The sequence below is a fragment of the Thamnophis elegans genome, chromosome 7 (assembly GCF_009769535.1).
Source record: "Thamnophis elegans isolate rThaEle1 chromosome 7, rThaEle1.pri, whole genome shotgun sequence".
NCBI lineage: Eukaryota > Metazoa > Chordata > Lepidosauria > Squamata > Colubridae > Thamnophis > Thamnophis elegans.
Window position 1 is genome coordinate 21,375,308 of NC_045547.1, and position 23,547 is coordinate 21,398,854.

Consider the following 23,547-nt stretch of genomic DNA (forward strand, 5'->3'; position numbering starts at 1 on the left):
TTGTCTTCTCCTTCTCCTTGTCTCTCTCCAGGTCCGGATGAATCAGGAAGTCCCGCCTTCAGGGTCTTGTAATAAAATTCTCGGGCTTCACAGACAGAATTAATGCGGTGTTTTTGATTGCCAAATGTAACTGTAATGCCAGCTGGGACTTCCCATTTGTATGGAATCTGAGAATTTCTGAGTTCTTCAGTTAAGAAAATGTAATCTCTCCTTGCTCTTAATATTTGAGATGGTATCTCTTTAAAAACAATCAAGTCCTGTCCATCAATTCTCAACCTCTTGTTGTAAAGCTTCTGTATTATCACATTTCTGGATTCCCTTGTGGTAAAGTATATAATTATGTCCCTCGGAAGCTGTCGCTGTTTTGCTACCCACGAATTCTGGTGGTAAATTTTTTGAATCTGCCAATCAAAGTTAAGTCCCGGACTTCCCACCGAGCGGCTAAGAGCCTCAAAGAAGATCTGTTTCAAATTCTCCTGTTTGTTTTCACGCAGTCCTCTAACTCTTATTGCGAAGGCAGTCTTATTATAATTTATCATGACAAGTTGTTTTTGAGCATTTTCAATTTCCTGTTGTAACGTTTGAATTTTGGATGTCAAATTAAAGTTAGTTTCTTCCAAAAGTTCCAATTTATCCTCCGTTTCAGCAATATAATCTGTCATGACTGTCATTACTCCGATCATATCCTCCTTTGCTTGAGCAATTTTAGCATCAAATTGATCATATAAATCCGATATCAGTTGATTAATTTCCTGTCTGAAATTATTAAGCGTTTTGAGAAGAAATTCTTGTGTTAACAAATCTCCAGTGGAGGACGTAGGAGGCAAGGGTAGCGGCTTCATAGCAGTTTTTTGAGATATGTTATTAAGGAAGCGCTTCTGCTTAGATTTGGGAGCCATTCCAGAATAAAAATAAAAGACAAGCAATCAGGCTAGCCAAGAATCAAAGTCTCTGCTCCCCTCAGTTAATCTTTTAACAGTTAATACGGAGAAGCCTTCAGGAGAGTAGGGCTGACTAAGTACGTCACATCAAACACAAAAGCTATAAGCATCTTGTGACGCAGCTAGAAAAGGGAGCCTTTTGCAAAGTTGAAGCTGGTATTTTAGATAGTAATAGAAGAAATTCCTCAGGAATGGTCCCCGCCCGGATTAATTTTTAAATAGCTTAGCTTTGTCCTGGGGGGGGGGGCAATCTGCCTAGGGCTGCAAAAAAAAGCAGCTGCGGAGAACTGGCTGGAGTAAAAGCTCAGCTAATGTTGAACCTCTTCTCCATTCACAGCAAAAAAAAAGGCTATGAATTACAAAGAGATCCTAACGACTGACCTTCTCCCTGCCCCTTTCTGCCAGAAAGGGGAGATATCTATAGATCTTATAAGATATACAGACCAGAACCCTGAGAGGAGCTCCATTGAGCTCCCAACGGCGGCAGGCTCCACCCCCCCGAAGCCCACAAATGCGCTTTTGGAAGAATGGTCAAAAGTTCCCATAAACCCACTCCTAAACCTTGTGGACAGCCTTCGCAGAAGAGTTGAAGCTGTTATAGCTGCAAAGGGTGGACTGACATCATATTGAACCCTATGGATTAGGAATGGGATGTCACTTACAGTAAGTTCATATGCGAATAAAGGCAGGTGAGCGAATACTTTTGGCAATATAGTGTATAACAAGAAGAAAGAGGGGGATTAGAATGGAGAAAAACCGCTCCCAGCTACTACTCTGATAGCAAAGCACTGAGGGAATATTTTTCTTAACATGACTGTTAACATTAGTAACAGTGGTGACTCTGTGGTTAGAATAAAGTATTGTTGGCGAATTTTGCCAGCTGCCAGTAGTTTGATTCTCACTGGCTCAAGGTTGACACAGTCTTCCATCTATTTTATCCTACTGCATAACCAACACATCATCAACTGTTGCTTTTTGATGGGGCAAAGGGCAGTACACCTTATTTCATTCGTAAATTGGATTTCCCAGTTCTATTTGACTTGGCTCTCGTGGCTTTAGGAAACCTACTCATGAAGTTGCTCAGAAGATTTAGATATACTAATTTCAATGGAATCTTTACAACTATGTATAAATTAATACTAGCAGCAGCTTCCCTTCTCAATCCCCTCTTAATTTTTTTTTTAAAAAGTGAGCCACAGTTATCTAGAAGAAATCTAATAAAATAAAAGGCATAGAAACCTAATAAATTCAATTCAATTCAATTCAAATTCAATCTACCAGATCCAATGAGGCTTTCTTATAAATAAAGACAATGATGCTTAAAGGCGTCTTTGCAGCATGCATGCCTCCTGTTAAAAATAATAATAAATTATTCTTTGAGCACCATACTGTCTATTCCTATATTATTGCATCAGGAACAATTCAAGCTAAGTCTGTGAGGACAGATTGAGGGAACAGGACTTGTTTAGCCTGGGGATATTATAGTATGCTTCAAACATCTGAAGAGATATCACACAGATTAAGCTTGTGATGTGTTCTCTATTATCCCAGAGCTTGAGACATGGAATTGAATGGTTCAAAATCTTTGGACGATAATACTGGAACATGTGGATGACCTTGGGGAATGAGGGGAACAGATGCTGCTTAGGAAAAAATCAGAGGAGAGGGAAGAGACCCCAAGGGATTACAGCTAGAGAAAGAAATTTAGAAAGGACCCATCCTAATTGATCATACGGTTAAAAGTGACAGTGGAAAATCTGTACCTTCAGATTTCTAAGACTGATGTCAAATCTCCCAGTTAAAACAAGACAGAAAACAAGATAAGCTAATTCTACTTTATAGAAAGGCTACTTGATCAAGTAGGGTGGGTCCTTCCCAACTTTTTTTTCCTCTGATGCCTTTTGGGACTTCTCTATCTTGTCCAGCTGTTTCATAGACAATATCTCTTCTCCATATTTCCCAAGATCATTCACATATTCCATTACAGAAGGCATATTTGGGATGGATGTTAGAAGAAATTGCCTGAGTAAAAGCAGTTCAAGCAATCAACTAATTAATGGAGGGCGGGGGAGAGAAGTTGGCCTTTAATGAATATTGGACTAGAAGACTTCCAAGGTCCCTTCTCACTTATTCTATTCTAAAGTCAATGGGACATACCATTGTTTGAAAGCACTATGATCACATGTATATTTTTTAGTAGCAGCTAATACATTGAATTACAGTACATGGTTCTAGAGATTACCTTTAAATTAGTATATCTAAATAAATATAGCATTCTTCAAATTACAGGTAGCCCTTGACTTATGACCACAATTCACCTCCAAATTAAATTGCTAAGCGAAACATTTGTTAAATGAATTTTGCCCCATTTTACGATTTTTCTTGCCACAGTTGTTAAGTGAATCACTGAAGTTATTAAGTTAGTAACAGTTATTAAGTGAATCTGGTTCCCTATTGAGAAGATTACAAAAAGTGACCACATGACTCCGGGACAACCATAACAATTATAGATATGAGCCAGAGGCCAAACATCTACATTTTGATCATGTGACTATGGGGATACAATGTGTGGAAAATGGTCATAAATTGTTTTTTTCAATGCGATTGTGACTTCAAAACAGTCACTAAAAGAACTGTTGTAAGTTGAAGACTACCTAGATCAGTGATGGGCAACCTTTTTGGCGTGGTGTGTCAAAAATCGGCAAAAAATCGAGCATAACTCGCGTTGTGTGTCACTTCGACAAAAACATAATTTTGCGCAATTTGTAGTTTAAACTACAAAAATGTATAATTGCAATATATAATTGTATTTAATAAACCAAAAACAAATTATTTAACATACCTGCTTAGTAACTTCTTTGTTCATCAGTCGATTTCGTATGTTGCCCTTCATATTATTGAACTTGTTTGGGGTGCCGTGAACCAGGGCTGTGGAGTCGGCTGCTTCCAGCTCCACGTCCTCATCAACATGCCGCTCCAGCCCGCCCCTGCTATGAATATTCCTAGTGACACGAGGGCGAAGAATATGAATATTCATAGCAGGGGCGGGCCGGAGCGGCATGTTGATGAGGACGTGGAGCTGGAAGCAGCAGACTCCACAGCCCTGCCGTGAACTGAGATAAGTGAGGGGGAGGGCGAATTCTTTAACTAACCAGGAGTAGACTCTCTGTGCCGGCCTGACTGGAGAGAGGCGCGCACTGTTCCCGCGCTCCTCTCCTGCGGGTCCTCCCTCGCCGCGCTGATGACGTGTGTGCGCACGGCACGCACGCCTTACCAGCAGCCCCTGCGCTCAGAAAGGGGCGGCGGCGATACAGTAAGTGAGTGTGGGCGGGGGAGATCACACGTCCCGCCCCCCCGTTCCTCCAGCACAGATTCTTTCATCCTCGGCGGCTGTGCAGGAGCCGAGGATGAATCGCATGAAATCCTGTGCGTGTCACCCCAAATGGCTACGCGTGTCAGCACTGACACGCGTGTCATAGGTTCGCCATCACTGACCTAGATTCATCATTTAATTTTGACCTAAAATAAAGCTAATTGATGTTTTAATCTAAAATGCATTTTCTTTCCCCATAATAATTTTCCCTCATGATTCTTGAGGGGAAAAAATAGGAATTAAGTTCATAAAACCTACCCAAAGATGTTTCTCTCTTGCAGATACATAAAATGGAAATTCAGTCTCTTGCTGACCCAATTGCTTAAGCTATTCATAATTTTATACACGGATTTTGAGATTATGCACACACAAACAACTCTCCAAAGTCTTTAAAATTCCCTGACCTGCTTTCGTAGGATATTCAGAAAAGCTATCAAATCCAGTTAGCTTCATATGGTGGAGAGAAAAAAAATTAGCTTGGATGGTCATTTCTCCCCCATTCCTCTGCTCCAATTCAAAACATTTCTTGGTTACAACAAAGAGCAAAAACTAACTAGATGACATTCTATAGCTCTTTTGCCACTTCTGTTCGGCCTTGAGTGTTTTTTTTTTTTAATTCAATCCAAATCATGGAAAGATTCCATAATAATTACCAGTGTTTTCCATAAAGCCAGTTTCCTCCCCATGTAACCAGGCAGATCCCAACTGTAGTCTTCTTCCAGTGATTTCTGAGAGTTTGAAGCATTGTGATCACCTTGGCCATGTTTAGGTTTTATTCTATAACATAGCGTACAATTCCGATGCGAAAAAAGGGCCTCTGTGTGGTAAACTATGGAAAAGAAAGATGAATATTCTTAAAACTAGACAATAAATTTGAAGTTAGTTAATCAATGCATAACCATGTAACCTTTTCAGCAGGTAGTATGCAGTGATCTGTGAATTCTGTTTGCAGGTATGACAGATTTGAGAACAATTAACTATTTTTTCTAGGCCTTGTCTTGGCTTCATCAGTTCCACAATGGCTTCCATTTCTTCGCATTTTTTTTTACCCTTGAGCTTGCAGGAATTTGTGCCTTGATTGTGAATGATCTTCATTTTTAAGTGCTCAGACAATTGCTTACACGACCCATGTTTGTTAAAAGTAGAGAGAACAATCGCGACCTGAACAAATAGAAGAGTCAGAATTGACCTATAGAATTTGGCAGCTAACTGTAAACCTAATCAGTTAATAACTTTTTAGCTCTTATTCCAAACATGGGGGGTGGGTGGGGGGGTAATGCTGAATCACTGGAATGGTGTTGAAACTTGTACAACCATTGCCACGTTCATTGTTTTGTTATTTTAAATTTGTAAACCATAGTACCTACAATTACTAACAGAAAACATGTTTTACAAGCCACAGTGACGGGCCTTATTCAACAGACTAAATTAAACAAGTAGCTTTGTGACTTAGTGCAATAACTAAACCCTGTAGAATGAAGCATGGGTTAATCAAAGGAAGTGTAAGGGCAACCTCACCATATTCACCAGCATCCTCAGGAGCTTACTCAAGTCTTTGTTACCCTCCTTCATTTACTCAAAATCTGCAATATGGAGATAGGGCTGTTTTCGTGCTCTAATACAAGCATTTGAGTAGGGTTACATTAATTAATAATTAACCAGTAGAACTGCTTGCCTCCAGAAGTTGTAGGTGCACTGGAGGTTTTTAAAGAGATTGAGCAGCCTTGTCTGGGATGGTATAAGGACTTTTTCTCAAGCTAGGGGTTCGACTAGAACCCCTCAATGCTGTTATTCTGTATTCTTTTATGTTCAATAGTTAAAAGGACAACATACTGGGTTAAGTAACTTGCCATTGCCTTTTTTCTAGGGCTGAGAATGACTGGCCCAAGGTCATCCAGATGGTCTTATGCCTAACACCAGGTCTCCTGATCCTAGCTTGATGTCTTAACTTAGGAGTGTCAAACTCACGACAACACGGTGGCGTCACGTGTCATATCGGGACTCCCCCCCCCTTCGCTAAACCGGGCTTGGGCGTGCCCAGTGCATGACGCATCTGGCTCGCGGGCTGGGAATTTGACAGCTCTGCCTTAACTGCTTTCAAGTCTTTTAATTCTAACTTTTGCTATTACTTCTCCATAGATTAAGCAGCTTGCTTTAATTATCAAAATTTAAAAATATATATATTTGCCAGCTCAGGTTAAGGGTACGCTTGCAGGGGTAGCCGGTTCATTTGATATACTAAGATAAAATAGGCCAGTTATTGTACAGTACCAAGCTATCCACTGTAATCCGTTGCTGCTTGGGTGTAAGGTAAACCCAAGTCAAAGTTTGTTTAGCAAGTTAAAAAAGGATTAATTGGCTAGCCCCGTCTGCTCATTTTCTATATGAAATGTTGTTGAAATGCTGTTTTCCAATCCCCAAGGATTTCAAGAAGCAACTGGGCTTTCTTGTTTGTTTGTTTTTTAAGACATTTTGCTTCTCATTTATCAGAGCTGAAGAAGCTTCTTGGATGAGAAGCAAAACGTCTTCCAAGAAAAACCAGAAAGTTTAGTTACCTGTTGAAAAAAAAAAAGCACCTTTGGTGGGACAACCATGATCTGGATGACAGAGAATCTCCATAGGCATCTATTGCATTTTTAAAAAAAAAAAAAAAAACAAATCTTGGCTCACCGGATGTTAAAATAATCTATAGGTTGATCTTGAGCTAATCTATAGGTTGAGGTAGCACTTCACTGAAATAAGGTGTTTCATAGACACTAATTCTCAAATGGCTCATCTGAGTTTTCACTTTGTAGAAACCTGATCAAGGCAAACCTGATCAAGGCCAGCTTCAGCGGCACTGGGACCACCGCGTTGCCCGGCATGGACATTCAATATTATGGAAACTGTTAGTCTAAGCCAGGGCTCTCCAAAATTGGCCACTTTAAGACTTGTGGACTTCAACTCCCAGGATTCCCCAGCCAGCCATGGAGTTGAAGTCCACAAGTCTTAAAGCGGCCAACTTCGGAGACCCCTAGTTTAAGCCCACGAGGAGGTTCCGGGCGGAAGACTGCCACCCGCTGACCACGTGATCCACAGCCAATCGGTGCCGGCGAAGAACCCGCAGGACCCATTTCGAATCCTTTTGTTGCAGGGGCGGCGATCCTAAAAATAAAAGCCGGACGATGGCGGAGACTCACCTGAGACGAGGAGCCTCGCGGCATCGCCTTCGGTCTCCCCCACCCCCCCGATGCACGGCTAACCTCTCTTTCTCTCTTCACCTTCCAGCTTATTAGAGACGGGGCATGTTGCCTCTGCCCGCCTTGCAGCGGAGCTAGGAAGGGTCTCACTTTTTGCCTTCCGTCTGACGCCGCTGCCAGTTTCTGCTCGGCTTCTCTTTGGCCGCTTCCTGGTGCTGCGCTTAGCTTTACTCCCCGGGAAACATTAGATAGGCTCTTCTTGGTTCCGCGCGGCTCAAGGTCGTCCTTGCTTGTAGAAAAGGGCTCCAAGCCTCGTCAGTTTTCTTGAGCACAATCCTTTGGGGAGTCGGTGTAAATTTCGGAAGGAAAGAAGAAAGTTAATAAGCTCCTCTCCTCTCTCACCCCCCCTCTTTCCTATTTATTTGTTTATTATCACATGTATGCACTGACCCATCCCATTATCTGCCTACTGTGGGTGGTTGCCTAATTCATCATAACTGTATTTTTTTTTTTTTTTTACATGGAGGGCTGTGTTGGAAGTAATGTTCTTCCAACAGTTCCAAATAGGGAGAAAGACACTGGGAACCTGGAGATTGCTTGGAAAGATGGTTTAATGGTGGACAGGACAACATGAGGGTTTTTTGGGGTCCTGGGCAAAATGAGCACATGGGTGAGAGAGAGATTTATACCCTCTGGAGTCCTGCCTTGGAGCTTCCTGTTCCTTGTAAGAAATGTATTCTGATTGATTGTCAGACTCCCATGCAAAGGTAACTTTGTGGGTTGTCTTCATGGGATTTTAAAACATCCAAAATTTATACTCACTAATTCGACAGACAACTCTGATGTACAAACAAAGAAGGTTTATTGAATTGTGTTTGCAAATTCCTCTCTTCACAAGTTGGATTGAGATTGTGAAGCACCCTCTTCAAGTTTCACACAAGTCAGTTATACATTTCCACAATATACGTGTTCCATACAATATACCTCATGCCTGAAGTCCCTTACCTTCTGTGTTCATGACAAATGTGATTGCCCCTGCCTAGTTACAACAGGATCTACCTTATCTTGTCTTTTACAATTTGTCCGGAGCGTGGGCTTACTTCCTCAAACATTCAGATTGCACTGACACGCAGTGATTAGCTCTTTATCATTTGTGTTTTTTATTTGGCCTTGCTATTGAGGCTTGCAGTAAGAGTCATTGACTTAAAGTATTTGCTTATTTTTCTTCTTTTTGCTTTGTAAGCCGCCTGGAGTCCTTCGGGATGGGTTGGCAGATAAATTTTGCAAATAAATTTTGCAAATATTTTATAATTCTTCTGATACATTTTATAATGTATCCATCCATTCTCACATCTTGAGTCCCAAACTTGGTTGAATCTTGCTTGATGATGTAATCTTCTCAGGTGCCATGTAGGGTAGAGGGCAAATCTTATTATATCCTGAGGATGAAGGTATTTTGTGTTATAGATAAGCTGGCCCAGCCTTGTTCCCCCCAGTCTTTCTGAGGCTATTAGCAAAGGTGGGGGGGATGCTTTCCAAGAGCATGTTTCTCCTTTTCTCACCCAGGGAGGTATAATATCCTGCCTTTTTAATATTTCCTAGAATATTTCATTTTTCTAGGAGTGGGGTGGGTGCTAACTTCCTACAGCTGTTAGCCAACATTTTGATTATTAAAGCGTTTTAATCTTTTCATCACCCCAAATGAGTGACTTATGTTCTAGGACACAGATAAAAGGGCAGGAAGTATATAAAGGGGTGTATGAGTTGTCTATCCCATAGTTTCTTCAAGAAAATGAATTTTTGATGGATGCAGTCAACCTATCATTTATTCTACATAAAATGCTTATTCAAGATCTTCGCTCAAAGCTTTGGGGCTACCTTATAAAATTGTCACCAATTAAAAGCAAAAACTAGCACCAGGATATGATGGGATTCTATCCCACTGTACTACGCAGCAGAAGATAGTCCCAAATATGCCATAAATTAGGCCTACTCAATTTTTTATAGAAGTACAACTCCGCCTTAAGTTCCAGCTTGGAATAGCATTGCCCATAACATTTGATATAAATTAGCGCATACATCTTTTAGTGACCTTTTGCAGATGATGCAAAAAAAAGTATTCTAGACAGATGTGCACACAATTCTCTTGGAATCTTTGTTTTGTCCATTTCCTAACATTTAATTAAAAAAATATTGATTAAAGTGTGTTGCCCAGATTTTTCAAATCTGGTTTATAGAAAATTCCACTTATAAAGGGCATTATCTTTCGGAAGTTTTCTTGGATAAAATGCAACATAGTGCAAAAACATAACCAGCAATTAACCAACAGCTGACTTCCCAAAATAGTAGTATATCTCAGTTATTTACGGCTTATACTAGGGCTTATAGTCCATTCCAATCTAAAAATATTTTGAATAGTTTGCATTCCTGGTACAGAATGTTAAAAGAAAACAATAGTCCATGAACCATCTTAATAATTGAAATCCTGATAACTAAGAATCTGCTCCTATCCTATGAAAATCCTCAACTAGTAAGACTATTTACTTATAACAGTTGTATACTTCAGCACTCTTTCGAAGAGCCATAGATAGTTTGATGACTGAAAAACCAAAAGAGTGGGGACCAATTTAATTCTGGAGAAAATTGTGTTCCAAAGAAGGGGAGGTCATGACTGAGAAAGTTTGTCTTGTAATTCCTGAAGATGACACTCCGTAAAGAGATAGAGCTCCTTAGATTTATTTATTTAATCTTTATGCTTCCCATCTCACCTATAATTCCGGGCAACTGACAGATTATAAAAAGAGAACCAGTCCCCTCCCTTTTAACAATTCTGTAGCCCCTATTTGGGGTAGAGTTGGGGCGGGGCTGGATCCCAATGATTTAATAGATGGGCAGAAACTACTGGAAGAAGGTTTTCTCCTAGATCACCAAATCCTAAACCATGAAGGGTTTTACCACCAGCATTTTGTATTTGAAATTACCAAATCTATCAGATATTTCTCTAGATGTGTTGTACCCATTCAAAAAAAGAAGAACTACCAATCTTCTGCAGCTGGCACAATTGTTTTCTTCATACTTATCGAGGCTGGTGACTTGATACATTTATGCTGGAGTCCCTCCTGGCAAAAACACTTTCCCCTTTCCTCCCACCCTACCCCCAACCATTATTTTCCTGATTCTGAACATCTGGTTATCTTAGAGGCATACCCTTACATGTTGTATTATAGATATGCATCAAATACCTCTTTTCTACTTCTTTGGCTGTTTTGTTTCAGACACCCAGTGGAAGTTATTAGCAAAAGCAGCATGGGACCAGACAAAAGAGAGAATTAATAAAATGCTCCCTTTGGATTCTATGCTGCTGTTTTATTTAAAGGCCAAAAGGAATGACCCCCACATTTGCTGATCTTTTGAGAATCCATTTTGGAAGTTGCTAAGAATAACTGCATTATCCTTTGACAGAGAAGTTTTAAATAGATGGGAAGTCGTTGTTAAAAACCTCCTTTCTGTTTCTTTCAGAAAGGCCTAATATCCAGGTGTTTTCCCTTGTGTTTTCTGACTCTTGATTTTATACATATTTAGCTTTCCCTCTTGTTGGTTGGGAAAATTTATCCCAAATGAAAACATTTGCCTAGTTTGTAAGCAAAATAAAGTAGAATAATTCAGCAAGGAAGATGTAGCTGCTTACAGAACACTGGTTCCATTAATTCAGTACTTGATCAGGTCAAGTACTCTGGTCATTTATTTATTTGTTGAAAACATTTATATGGCTGTCCAACTCACACAATGATTCCGTGCAGCTTTCCACATTAAAATTTCACAGGGTAAGAACCTACAAACCACCCACCCCACCCACAAATATCATTATGTGAGATTATGAGTATCAAGCATGTTTTGTTTGTACAGAAATCACCTGAACCTGCTGTGTGCTTGCCTAGGAATTGAATGTCACTGCAAATATTATGCAGACATGGTATTCTAGCAGATATAGAAGGCACCCTTTGCCAGTGAGTCTGCAGCTGCCAGCTATGTCCTGAAATGCTCTGAGGCTGCCATTTTAGCACAACTTGGGAACCTTAGAAGATTTCTTTCTAATTTTTTCCCAATTGCTGGCCCCTCCAGTAGTTTAGAAGTTGTGACTGCAGCCTTCAGAATTCCCAATCAGGGCTATTTTCTTTCAATCCAATTGTAAAGCAAAACACATACTCTGACAGCCACCGGCAGATGTAGAAACCCAAAAGTCTTTTTATATATTCATCACAAGTGGTGATGTTTTTCCTGAAGTCTTCCTGACTTCAGAAAATGAATCTGATATGGGCAAAACAGAAGTTCAGAGAATTAGACCTGTATACCAAACCAAATACATAAAGCATAAATATAAATGTGTGTATGTATGTATGTATGCATATTCTCAAGAAAATAAACGATTAGCTCAGCCATAAAACATTAAGGTGCAAAGAAATATAGATTTAGATATTAGATAATAAAAGTGATGGGAAAGCAAGGACATATGTATCCTTACAAGAAAGCAACAGGTCTTGTCTTACACACCTCTATTTAATTTAAACTATTATTAGATCCAGCCCAGAGGTGGGTTGCTCCTGATTTGGCCTGGATCGGGCAAACCGGTAGTGGTGGCGGTGGGAGGCTCCACCCACTCACCCAAACGCTTCTGCACAGTAGTGTTGCGTGCGTGCACACACATGAGCAAACCAGTAGTAAAATAATGGAAACACATCACTGATCCAGTCTGAATTTGAATCTGGAGAGAGAGAACTTCTCTGATAATGGGTTCCACCAAGAACCCAAATCTTGGAAGAATAAATCTTTAGTTTGGGTGACCCACTCAGATCCTGCAACATTATGCCAGGACACGTATATCTACCTTCATTCCCAAAACTATTACCCTTGTTTCAGTGGTGGGTTTCAAAATTTTTTAGAACCTCTTCTGTAGGTGTGGCCTGCTTTGTGGGAGTGGCTTGCCAACTATGTGACCAGGTGGGAGTGGCTTGCCAACCATGTGACTGGGTGGGCATGGCCAACTTGTAAAATGTGGTGAAACTCACTTAACAAGGCTCTTGCTTAGCAACCAAAATGTTGGCTCAGAAACTCTGGCATTTGAAGCACGCAAGTCTTAAAGCTGTCAAGTTACAAGACCCTTGCATCCCTAACCCTTTAGAAAAAAAAACCCAGGGGTGTTCAAACTTGACAGCTTTAAGACTTGTGGACTTCAACTCCCAGAATTCCTCCTCTCACTCTTCATCTTGATATGTGTGGACAGGCGGGGCGGGGGGGGAGAGCTGAAACCAGTTCTAAAGGGCACTGTAGATTTGTGGAACCTCTTCTATAGAAAAGGTTAGAACTGGCAGGAACCCACGAGTGGTGGGTTTCAAAAAAATTTGGAACCATTTCTGTAGGTGTGGCCTGCTTTCCAGGAACCTCTTCTAATTGGTTCGGTAGATTTGACGAACCGGTTCTACTGAACCGGTGCGAACTGGTAGGAACCCACCTCTGGAACCCACCCCTGCCTTGTTTCTATTCCCTCACCATTCTGACCTCATTAACATGTAGATCCATTATCCAATCAGATGAATTGCTTCACTGATTAAATGCACACTGATTTCCATAGCCTATATGCAAATATGTTGCACGACACCCGCCCCTCTTGAAGTCTTGTCTTTTGCCCCCAGTTCCATAATAAACCAGGTGGTAATAAATATATTCTATTTGGCGTAGGTCTTTTTGAGGCATGGAAGAAATTTGTTCTCCTCCTCCTCTTTCCTCCTCTTCTTCCTAATGTTAGACTATTTTGAGTATTATGCTGAAAGTATTATAATGACACTCCAAAGCTAAAAATAGCTTTAAACATTCATACCTGTTTTGTTCAGCAGTTAACAAGAAAAAAACACCCTCTAAAATCAACAAGGGAAAAAAATATCCAAAATAAAGATAGCCAAGCAAGACCTTTATTCGATCAGCAAAAGAATTATAATTTATAAAGATGAATTTGAAAAATGTGGAAGATTTCAAGTTTCCAGCGTTTCTTCCGACTAAATACAAGATAGAGGAAAAAGAGAAATGTGGTGGGTAGGGACCTTGTACATGCACAGCCTTGGCACCATTGATTTAAATTTACTTAATCAGCTAAAGCTTTGGTTGATTAATCTGCCAATTAAAAAGAGGATAGTCTTGCTTTTAAATGTAACAATTGCCTGCTTGGAGGAGGGATGGATTTCTTCTGCTATTTTAGTCCATGGAGAAAAACCACAGCCTTTTGATTCATGGAGCTCCCCCCCCCCCCCCGCCTCCCCACCCTGCAGGCTAGGAAGGAGAAGAAATGTACCACTAGATGGCACTCCAGATCAGACTGTTATGGAGCTGAGGGCTATCTACACTGTCCTTCCAATGCTACTCCTTTGGCTACCCCCTTAAAACACTGTAGGTTGCTGAATATTATGGCTATTCCATTTGTTTATATCAGGGTTTATATCTTCTCCCCCTCTGTTTCACATCTCCTAGTTTTTTTCCTCCTGTTGAAAGAAATATCCTCCTGGGTTCAGTTCCAAGTGGGGAAAAAGACACTGGAAACATGGAGACTGTTTGGAAAGATGGTTTTAATGGTGGACAGGATCACATCCTTCAAGATCTTGGATGAAGAAAAAATAGGGAAGAGTTGCTGAGAGTGCCTCGGTTTTATGCCCTCTCTGGGCTTTTGAATTTGAGCTTGTATTCTGATTGGTTGTCAGACTCCCATGGGGCCATGCAGGAGCAACTCTGTAGGCCAGTGTTTCTCAACCTTGGCAACTTGAAGATGATTGGACTTCAACTCCCAGAATTCCCCAGCCAGCGAATGCTGGCTGGGGAATTCTGGGAGTTGAAGTCCAGACATCTTCAAATTGCCAAGGTTGAGAAACACTGCTGTAGGCTGTCCTGAGTCCCAAGGTTGGTTCACTCTTGCTGGGAGATGATGTAATGAAAGGGCTTTGGGATTCTTATTATGGTTCTGCCTGAAGGAGATAGATCTTTGTTATGTAGAATAGACTGACCCAGGCCTTAATGGCCCATTGACAAAGGGGATGGGGCTGAGTTTATGTCTCCCCTTTTAGGGGAAATATTCTGCCCTTTTAATATTTCCTAAAATACTTCATTTTTTTAGGAGAGGGGTGGGTGCTAACTTTCTACATTTCTCTGTGACTTGTGCGGGTTGTCAAATTTGCTTTATTGCTTTCCTTTTACCATTGACCCATCCTTCCCAGATGGGTAAAATGAGGACCCAGATTGTTGGGAGCCGATATGCAGACTCTGTAAACCGCTTAGAGAGGTAAAGCATGGTGAAGTGGTATATAAGTCTATTGCTATTTCTGCCATTTCTCATTCCACGTGCCATGTTGAAATCATAGACTAAAAGCAACAAAAGAAAACATGTCATTAAAGCAGAAGAAAATTAGGAATATATGAAATTGCCTTTCAGTGTCACACATCATATCAAAGCAAAGGTGCCATAAAGTGGCCCACAGAAGCTCCCTCCCCATGATTCAATGAATTCAAAACTTGGAGGCCCTTCCCTTAAAAAAATAGAATTTTGTATAGGTTCAGAGAGCATCTACAACAGAGTCTTCAAACTTGGCAACTCTAAGACTTGTGGAATTCTGGGAGTTGAAGTCCACAAGTCTTAGAGTTGCCAAATTTGGGGATCCCTGATCTACAAATACAACTATCTCATCCCTTAAAATTCCTGAATCATTTCATCAACATGTAGCCAAAATAAAATTCCTTTCTAGAAAGCCAAGGTCATTCTTTGTCTCTGCACCTCTGCACCTGGCTGGAACTGGATGGCTGGAACTGCCAGCATGACAGTGGAAGATTGGACCATGTGATGGACTTGTGGGTGTGGGGGCAAGATCATAACTTTCAATTAGGTGGGGAAAACCGGGAAGATTCAGGTTTTCCCAGATGTGCCAACAATAAATCTTAATAAATTGGAACTTTGAGGAATCCTTTGCCTTGGACTCTGATTTAATTTGTGATGCTATTTGGAACCTTGACAGGCTGGACTTATATAGAACATGCTAAACCTGCCTAGGTAACTGCAGTTTGCTGCATGTACCACAGGAAAATCAAAACGAAACCAGCCACATTTTGAGTGAATCCAGTATTGAAATACTGGTTCAGCTAGATTTGGACCATCAATCTGATTGATCACTTCTTTTCAGAAATTTACCATAGGTAAAGACAAGGACTAGGGGTGATATGATAGCAGTTTGCAGGACTTGAGGGGCTGCCACAGAAAAGAGGGGAGTTAACCTACTGTATTTTTTGGAGTATAAGATGCACCTTTCCCCCCCAAAAAAGAGGGTGAAAATCTGGGTGCATCTTATGCACTGAATAGAGCATTTTGGGACTCCTGAAACGCCGCCCCCTTCACAAAAATGGACGTACAGAGGGTTTGGGAGGCCTGCAATGTGCTCCTGGGGGCTGCGGAGGGCAACAGTGAGCAAAAATGGGCCATTTTTTGCTCGTTTCTGCCCTCCCCAGCCCCCAGGAGCACTCTACAAGCCTCCTAAAGGCTATATGTGCCCTTTTTGACAAAAATGGGCCTGTTTCCATGAAAAATGGGCCGTTTTTTGCTCGTTTCCTCCCCCCCACAGCCCCCAGGAGCACTTTACAGGCCTCTCAAATTCTCTGCATGCTCCATTTTTCACAAAAAAATGAGGCATGCAGAGGGTTTGGAAGGTCTGCAGAGTGCAAAAACCTTTTTAAATAATTTACCTCTTCAAAATCTTGGTGCGTCTTATACTCTGGTGTCTCTTATGCTCTGAAAATTATGGTATTCTCCAAAGCACCTGAGGGCAGGACAAGCAGTAACAGGTGGAAGATCATTAAAGAGAGATCCAAACAAGAACTAAGGAGGTATTTCCTGACAGTGAGAACAAGTAATTAATGAAACAGCTTACTTCCATAAGTTGTGGATGCTCCATCACTGAAGGTTTTCAAGAATAAACTGAACAGTTTCCTGCTTGAACTGGAGATTGGACTAGAAGACCTTCAAGGTTGCTTCCTAGTATTCTGTGTTCTCTGTGTATTTCACTGATTGATTTTGAAGATTGGCCAACAGGAGAATGCACAGATCAATGCAGTCAGCTTTATTTCTCGCATGTAGATTCGGAAAAGTTTCATCTCCTTATGCTTTGTAACTTGATAAACATAAATGTTTTTGCCTGGGCTGCTGAGAAAAAGGTGGCTGAAAGCAACACTGCCGTGTTTCCCCCAAATAAGCACTTGGTCTTATTTTCAGTGGGGGGTGTCTTATTTTTGAGGTGCAGGAGGCGGCGAGTGTGGTTACCTCATGGCTGCTGCTGTGTTGCAATATTTTCAGGGAGGGCTTATTTTAGCACATATGCTCAAAAGCCTGATTGGGCTTATTATCCGGAGAGGTCTTATTTTGGGGGAAAGACTTCGCATGCTTGTGTTCTTGTTAGCCAAAAATCCTTTTCTTTGTTTTTTCTCATGAAGCAGATTTGAAGAACATTCCTGTTCCATGACACCATCTTCGAGCAAGCAGATCCTTTCAACTTAATTTGTGAGAGAAAACATCCTAGAAGTTCTATCATGGGTATGGGAAAAGAGAGTAGGGAAGAGTGGGGCCTCTTACTTTATGATTTCAAAGCATACCTGTTCTGACCCCGCTCGTCCTACACCAAAGCACGCTGAGACAAAGATACTGCAAGGATTTATTAACACACAGGCAGGCCCTTGGCAGCAATCCAGCACAGTCCAGACTTTGGCAGCAATCCAGCACTTCTGTATGCAAGTGCTGAGCTTATCCTTGTGGGGCTTGAGAAGGTCTTGAGAAGCAGGCCTGACTGACAACATTTCAGATGTGTCTCCAGAGGAAAACCTGTGGGATATTTCTTCTGGATAATGGGGCAGTTGGTTTGTCATAGCAAGAATGTCCCTTTTGTCTGCCACTTGGTTGCTTGCTTCCCGTCTTCTAAGCCAAATTGTGGAGATACAGTATTGTATCTTGCTATCATCTCCCCTCACATGACTAGTAGGTTTGATTTTTTTTTCTTTTGTATATCTTCCCCCTCTGCCCTCCAATTCTTACAACAGAGCAACAAGACATGCTAAGGGTAGTCAGTTTAGTCCAGGATTGTCCATGCCATCAGGGGAATTCTGGGAACTGAAATCCACACGTCCTAAAGTTGCCAAGGTTGAACATCCTGGTTTAGTCCTTCTCTTCCCACAAAAGAAGAAACAAAGGCCCATCAGGATCAGGATTTCCAGTCACAACTCTGGGCTGCTCAACTCAGTCTTCTTGTTGCTCGCATTCCACCGGCTGTCTCTTCTACAATCCATTAATGAATGCATTGCTACGGCAATAGCACCTAGACTTATATATCACTTTACAGTACTTTACAACCCTCTCTAAGGGGTTTACAGAGACAGCCTATTGCCCTCAACAATCTGGGTCCTCATTTTACCCACCTTGGAAGGATGGAAGGCTGAATCAACTTTGAGCCTGGTGAGATTCAAACTGCCAAACTGCAGGCAGCGGCAGGCAGCAGAAGTAGCCTGCAGTACTGCATTCTAACCATTGCACCATTGCAGCTCTGCAATTAATCTGGTTCCCCAATAGGAAAAATCTAGAATGTAGATCCAGCAGGCCATCCAAGCTGAAGGAGAAGAAATTGGAGCTGAACCAGTTGCTGCCATCGGAATAGATTGTTCTTTAATTTAGATAAACCTCTCCCCCCCCCCCCGCCACTTGACTAGCAGGAGGTAAGGTTCCCAGCTCAGAGGTCAATGGAGGACAATCCTGAGGATCCTTCCGTAAGCAGGAAAACATGAAGCTGATTCAGATGGTTTGAAGGGTGCATTTCCTGGCTAGGTAGAAATGTCTTGTACCATACAGCAGTCAGCCAGATGCATTCAGGAAGTTTAGAAGTGTGAGCAAGGAGATGCTAGTTATCCACTGCTATTGTTCCCAAGCAGCTGATATTGTCCTATGCTTCAGTGACTAAGGAAAGATAAATAGCCCTCTTACTAGCAGCCGCAATCTGAGCCTCAATGAATTTTCTACTTCCCTTTTAAAGCCATTCACTTTTACTTAACGCTTTACTTTTGCAGTCATTCAAAGCAATTCAGAAGCAAATGAAGAAAAACGAAGGGGGTTTTTCCACCCCAAAGCCAGCCGTGTATCCTAAATTGCTGGACAACACCCACACTTTCAAATATTATTAATTACATCTCCTGGACCCATATGGCGAACATAGGGATAATGAGCAGCCTTTGGTTTAAGGGCTCTGTGTAGTTGCCTCCATAGATTAAATTCATAATCCGTCTGCTGGCAGCATTTCCAAATAAAGCATTGTTGAGGACTGAAATCTAAGTTCTGTGACATTGCTTTACATCTGGGTTGAGAAAGAAAATAATCAATAAATATTTTTTTAAAACTGGTTGTTGCTATTTTAGAATAATAATAGCAATAGCACTTAGATTTATATACCACTTCATAGTGCTTTTTACAGTCCCCTCTAAGTGGTTTACAGAGTCAGCATATTTCCCTCAACAATCTGGGTCCTCATTTTACCCGCCTAAGAAGGATAAAAGGCTACTCAACTTAAGAGCCATGATGGCGCAATGGTTAGAGTGCAGTACTGCAGGCTACTTCTGCTGCCTGCCGGCTGCCTGCAATTTGGCAGTTCAAATGTCACCAGGCTCAATGTTGATTCAACCTTCCATCCTTCCAAGGTGGGTAAAATGAGGACCCAGATTATTGGGGGCAATATGCTAACTCTTTTTTAACCACTTAGAGAGTATTGTATTGTAAAGCACTGTGAAGTGTCTAATGCTATTGCTAATAAAGTAGGAGTGTAGTTAATGAGTAAAGAAGAATGATCATTATTAATCATTTTGCTATCTATAGGTATGTGATAAATATCCATTAACATCTTCTATATCAATATCAATATCCATATCTATATCTTCTGCATAATTATTTATTCCAGAACTTGTTAGACATCTCCCGAGGTCTTTGTCTTATGTCTTGGTTGTCTTTCTGGGCAAGGTTTTTGGCATCTTGGATTCATTACTTTTCATTCCAAAGCATGATCCTTGATTACCGGTATCCTAATCAGTTTTTATAACTATGTACCGTTATCACCAGCCATTTGGCAATTCACTTACGATGCATAATTCATGTCTGCCATTAGCATAGTTGTGACTTCATCCCCCTAACTAAATGCTCTAATCGGAGCTGCCGCAAAGCAGAGACATTTCATTAGTGACTTGTTCATTGCCCATCAAGATAAAGACATGGCAATTGATTGAATTATTTAGGAAGACACTGCAAAATTTACTTACGCTCTCATATGGGAAAATGCATCAACAGAGAGAGAACAAAAGTGGACACATCTGAATGTATGTATATCAAAGCACATTTAGGGGAAGAATTACAATCTAATTTGAAATGTAACACTTATCCCCATGGTAGACACGGTTGCAACCTGCTCAAGCTTATTCCTATGTACCTGGCTACCCAATACAATATTGATCTACCTGAAAATAGGATCTATTTTATCTCTTCTCTTGCAAATAATTGGTTTTAAGTATTGTCATTAATTTTAATTATTAGAAATTAATTAATTTCCATTATCTCCATCCACATGAGGGATTTGCACTGCTCCAAAATTAGCTCTACCCTATATCGTCTCGTGTTTATCTTCAGCAGCTAAGGTGACCTCCTTCTTTCGCGTCAGGTTCCTTGACTTCCTGAATATTTGTAGAATTGCCCCAAAGAATACTGTTTCCTCTGAATAGTTAATAGTTAAACCTGAGGAGGTGTCCTTGTGGCAGAGATGAGGGACGGGGGGGAAATCTGGTATGGTCTGATGCCAAAACAAAATTGCAAATTACAGTTTTCAGCCCCATTCACAAGATTTTGTACGAGCAATGAAATTCTCTTTCCACTTCGCACCCTCACTTTGTAGCTGCACAACAGATTCTAAATCTGGCCAAGTGAAATCCGGCATATTTCATTTCAAGTACTGAGAATGCCAGTGCGATATCTCCCGCTAGTCAAGGACAGACATAGCTATTGTCCCTTAAATGGAAAGCTCCTTCAAGGTGGCATTTAATTAATGATCTATCTATGGCTCTTTCTCTCTCCCTGTTATCTTAGGAACCGCAATGGTGGATCTTCTCTAGAAAGACAAAACACAATAAGCAAGACTATAATGAACAAATGGATGATGCAAGAGCAGGTTTTTCCTCATTGTGGAAATAATGCTTTTTTCCTTACGTACGTTTTTAAAGGATGAAGAATACAGGATCTCAGAATCAGAATCCAGCTCATTTTTAAATTGGATTTGATATTCTCAGAAGCGATGTGGACAAAGGATGGACCCTCTTGGTTCAGATGGTTGAAGACGTTCCTATTAAATTACGTTATGCTCCCTCCCCATACATTTTAGTTGGACTGCATTTTTTTAAAAATGTGGGCTTTTTTAAATGCCAGGAAATTACACCACTGAATTTTGGTGGTAATTCAGAAGAGAGTTGTGAAGAAATTGGGAGGGGGGGGAATGTTTGTCCCATGTGACTTGGAGATCACAAATGGCCAGCATCTGTCCTGAATGGTGGGTTTCCTCAATTTTTCACAGCTGGAATCAATTTGTTTGTTACAAACATATGCATATGTGACCCAAATGATTGGGACATATTCTACTCCTTCAATCAAAACCAGATGAGTTTTGAAGCTTCAAGTGTGTTCATGTGGGTCTAAATTGTTCATGGACAATCAAAACAAAAAGACGCAGTGGCTCAGTGGCTAAGCCATTGAGCTTGTCAATCAGAAAGGTTGGCAGTTCAGCAGTTTGAATCCCTAGCGCCACGTAACTGAGTGAGCTCCTGTTACTTGTCCGAGCTTGTACCAACCTAGCAGTTCGAAAGCAAGTAAAAATGCAAGTAGAAAGATAGGAACCCCCTTTGATGGGAAGGTAACAGTCTTCTGTGCACCTTTGGTGTTTACTCATGCAAGCCAAATGACCATGGAGATGGTCATGCTGGTCTTGTTGTATTCAGGTCTTTTCCCATGTAAGATTGAGATTGTCTTGGCAACGTTTTGGCGAGGTCCCACTCACCATCTTCAGGCTGGTGTTTTCGGCTTCATGCTTGTGCGAGTAAGGCATGGTCGGAGCTGTCGTCTTTCTATAAATCTTGATGGGGTATGTGTGGAGTGCTGGCTTTGTTGCTGTAAGTGGGTTGATTGGGTGTGTAGTTGCATCCTGATTGGTAGATGGAGTTGATGTTTGTAGATTTCTGCCCGGACAAGGAAAGGATTGACAGATCGATAGCTCCTTCTCAATTCTGTGTGAGTGAGGTGCTGGTTGTGTGTCCGTTATTCTTTTGTGTTGTAATGACCTGGGTGGTTGGTGGGGTTCATATATATATGAATGAAGAAGCCTCTGCAATATACCACAAAACATTTATTGCTGCTATTGCTGAAACACATTTGAATCAATCTTTCCCCCCAGCTTTTACAAAGTCAAATTGAGTTGATATTGGATTCTTTGGGGTGGTTGTTTTCCCTAAACATATCAAGTCCACATGTACACTCTTCATTATGTTGATCGCCATGGCCTCAGGTAAAGGCTGTTCTTTTAACAAGATTTTCCTGAAACAAATGCTGCGAATGAGCAAGCAATGAGTTCTACGTAGAAAAGCATACGTAGAAAAGGTAGAAAAGGAATTTTGCATAATATTCTGAGTGCAGTAAAGTTGGTTACCACCCTGCCTTTATTTAATTCCTTTGAATGCACCATTTCTCTCTTGGTATATCGAACTGAATTTGTAATCTAAACATCTGCAAGAGACATGGCTGAAACTGCCTCTGCGTTAAGTGCATTTTACTTCCATACCCAGAACATCTAGGGATTCCCTGTCAGGAAACTCAAATGCCTCAACCTGCATACATTGTGCAAAGGAAGAAGTGTACTGAATTTATTTTCTATACCGTATTCCAAAATTAAAAACACCTTATAGTTGTCTACACGGTCAAAACAAACAAGAAGGAAAAACTATTCAAATAGCAAATTAATCTCTAAGCAATCAAAAAAGCATTTGATTCAAGCTTCCTGAATGAATAAATGAAACAAGAACAGCAACAACTCCTTCTCCTTCTCCTCCTCCTCCTCCTCCTCCTCCTCCTCCTCCTCCTCCTCCTCCTCCTCCTCCTCCTCCTCCTTCTGCCATATCTGTCATTGGACATTGGTAATCATATTGGTGATCCGATTTTTATCAACAGCCATGTGAATCAACAGCCTACAAATTCTAACTTTGGTGAGCGCCAAGTCAATTTCAACTCATGGATGCACAATGCACATGGACAAGAAAGACTTCACAAACATCATAGGGAGAAGTGTTTTCAAAGGCCAGAACAACTGTAAGATGGCATTTCAAATTGTTGTAGAAACAACGGTGGTTGTTACTGATTGTCCAAGTCTACTATTGAGATTGAAGTATTAGCTGCTTATATTTGAACTGGTAGAAAACTACATCAACCATTGCAAAACTTGCTACCCCAGTGCCAATCTCTTATTCTGCCTCTACTCTATGTTATTTCTGTTTCCTAACTTCTGTAAACCATGAGCCACATTTTCAGTAGCACTTCTGTCACTGGCTTCTTTGCTAACAATTTGGAGGGCCGATGCTGATGAATCTTGCCATTACCATAAGATAGATGCATAATAATGGACTTGGTTGGGAAATTAATTGTAATTTATTGTTAATAAGCTTTGAAGCATGACTGGATTCAAGGATACAGTGGCTAATATTATGGATGCAAGTAATCTAATGTATATTAAAATCATGCACCTTTTTACTTTATAGCAATCTCACCCAAAGGAAAGACCAACTTTCTCCTGTTTTAGGATTGATGCAAAGAACAGTTGGTTCTTCTGCTTCTCAGCCCACATTCTTGGTATCCGCATCTTCCCTGCACCTGAAATATGTGATGTAATATGATAAAACAGTCGTGAAGAAAATAACCATG

At 40.9% G+C, this 23,547-nt stretch overlaps 1 protein-coding gene across 3 annotated transcripts in view; it reads right to left on the reverse strand.

Annotated features, from left to right (window-relative positions):
* The window catches only part of AGK (acylglycerol kinase), a 48,234-nt gene extending 40,562 nt beyond the window's left edge, over positions 1-7,672 (reverse strand). The window contains exons 1-2 of one of the 3 annotated variants that reach the window (XM_032221302.1): positions 7,494-7,672; positions 4,968-5,143 (exon numbers count right to left, since the gene is read on the reverse strand). In XM_032221302.1, coding sequence (XP_032077193.1) covers positions 4,968-5,077 — 110 coding nt within the window. In that variant the 5' untranslated portion in view covers positions 5,078-5,143; positions 7,494-7,672. Of the gene's footprint in view, positions 1-4,967; positions 5,144-5,363; positions 5,385-5,832; positions 5,930-7,493 lie in introns of those variants that run through there. The other 2 variants (XM_032221303.1, XM_032221304.1) reach the window with 2 other exon arrangements.
* Positions 7,673-23,547: the final 15,875 nt, after the last annotated feature.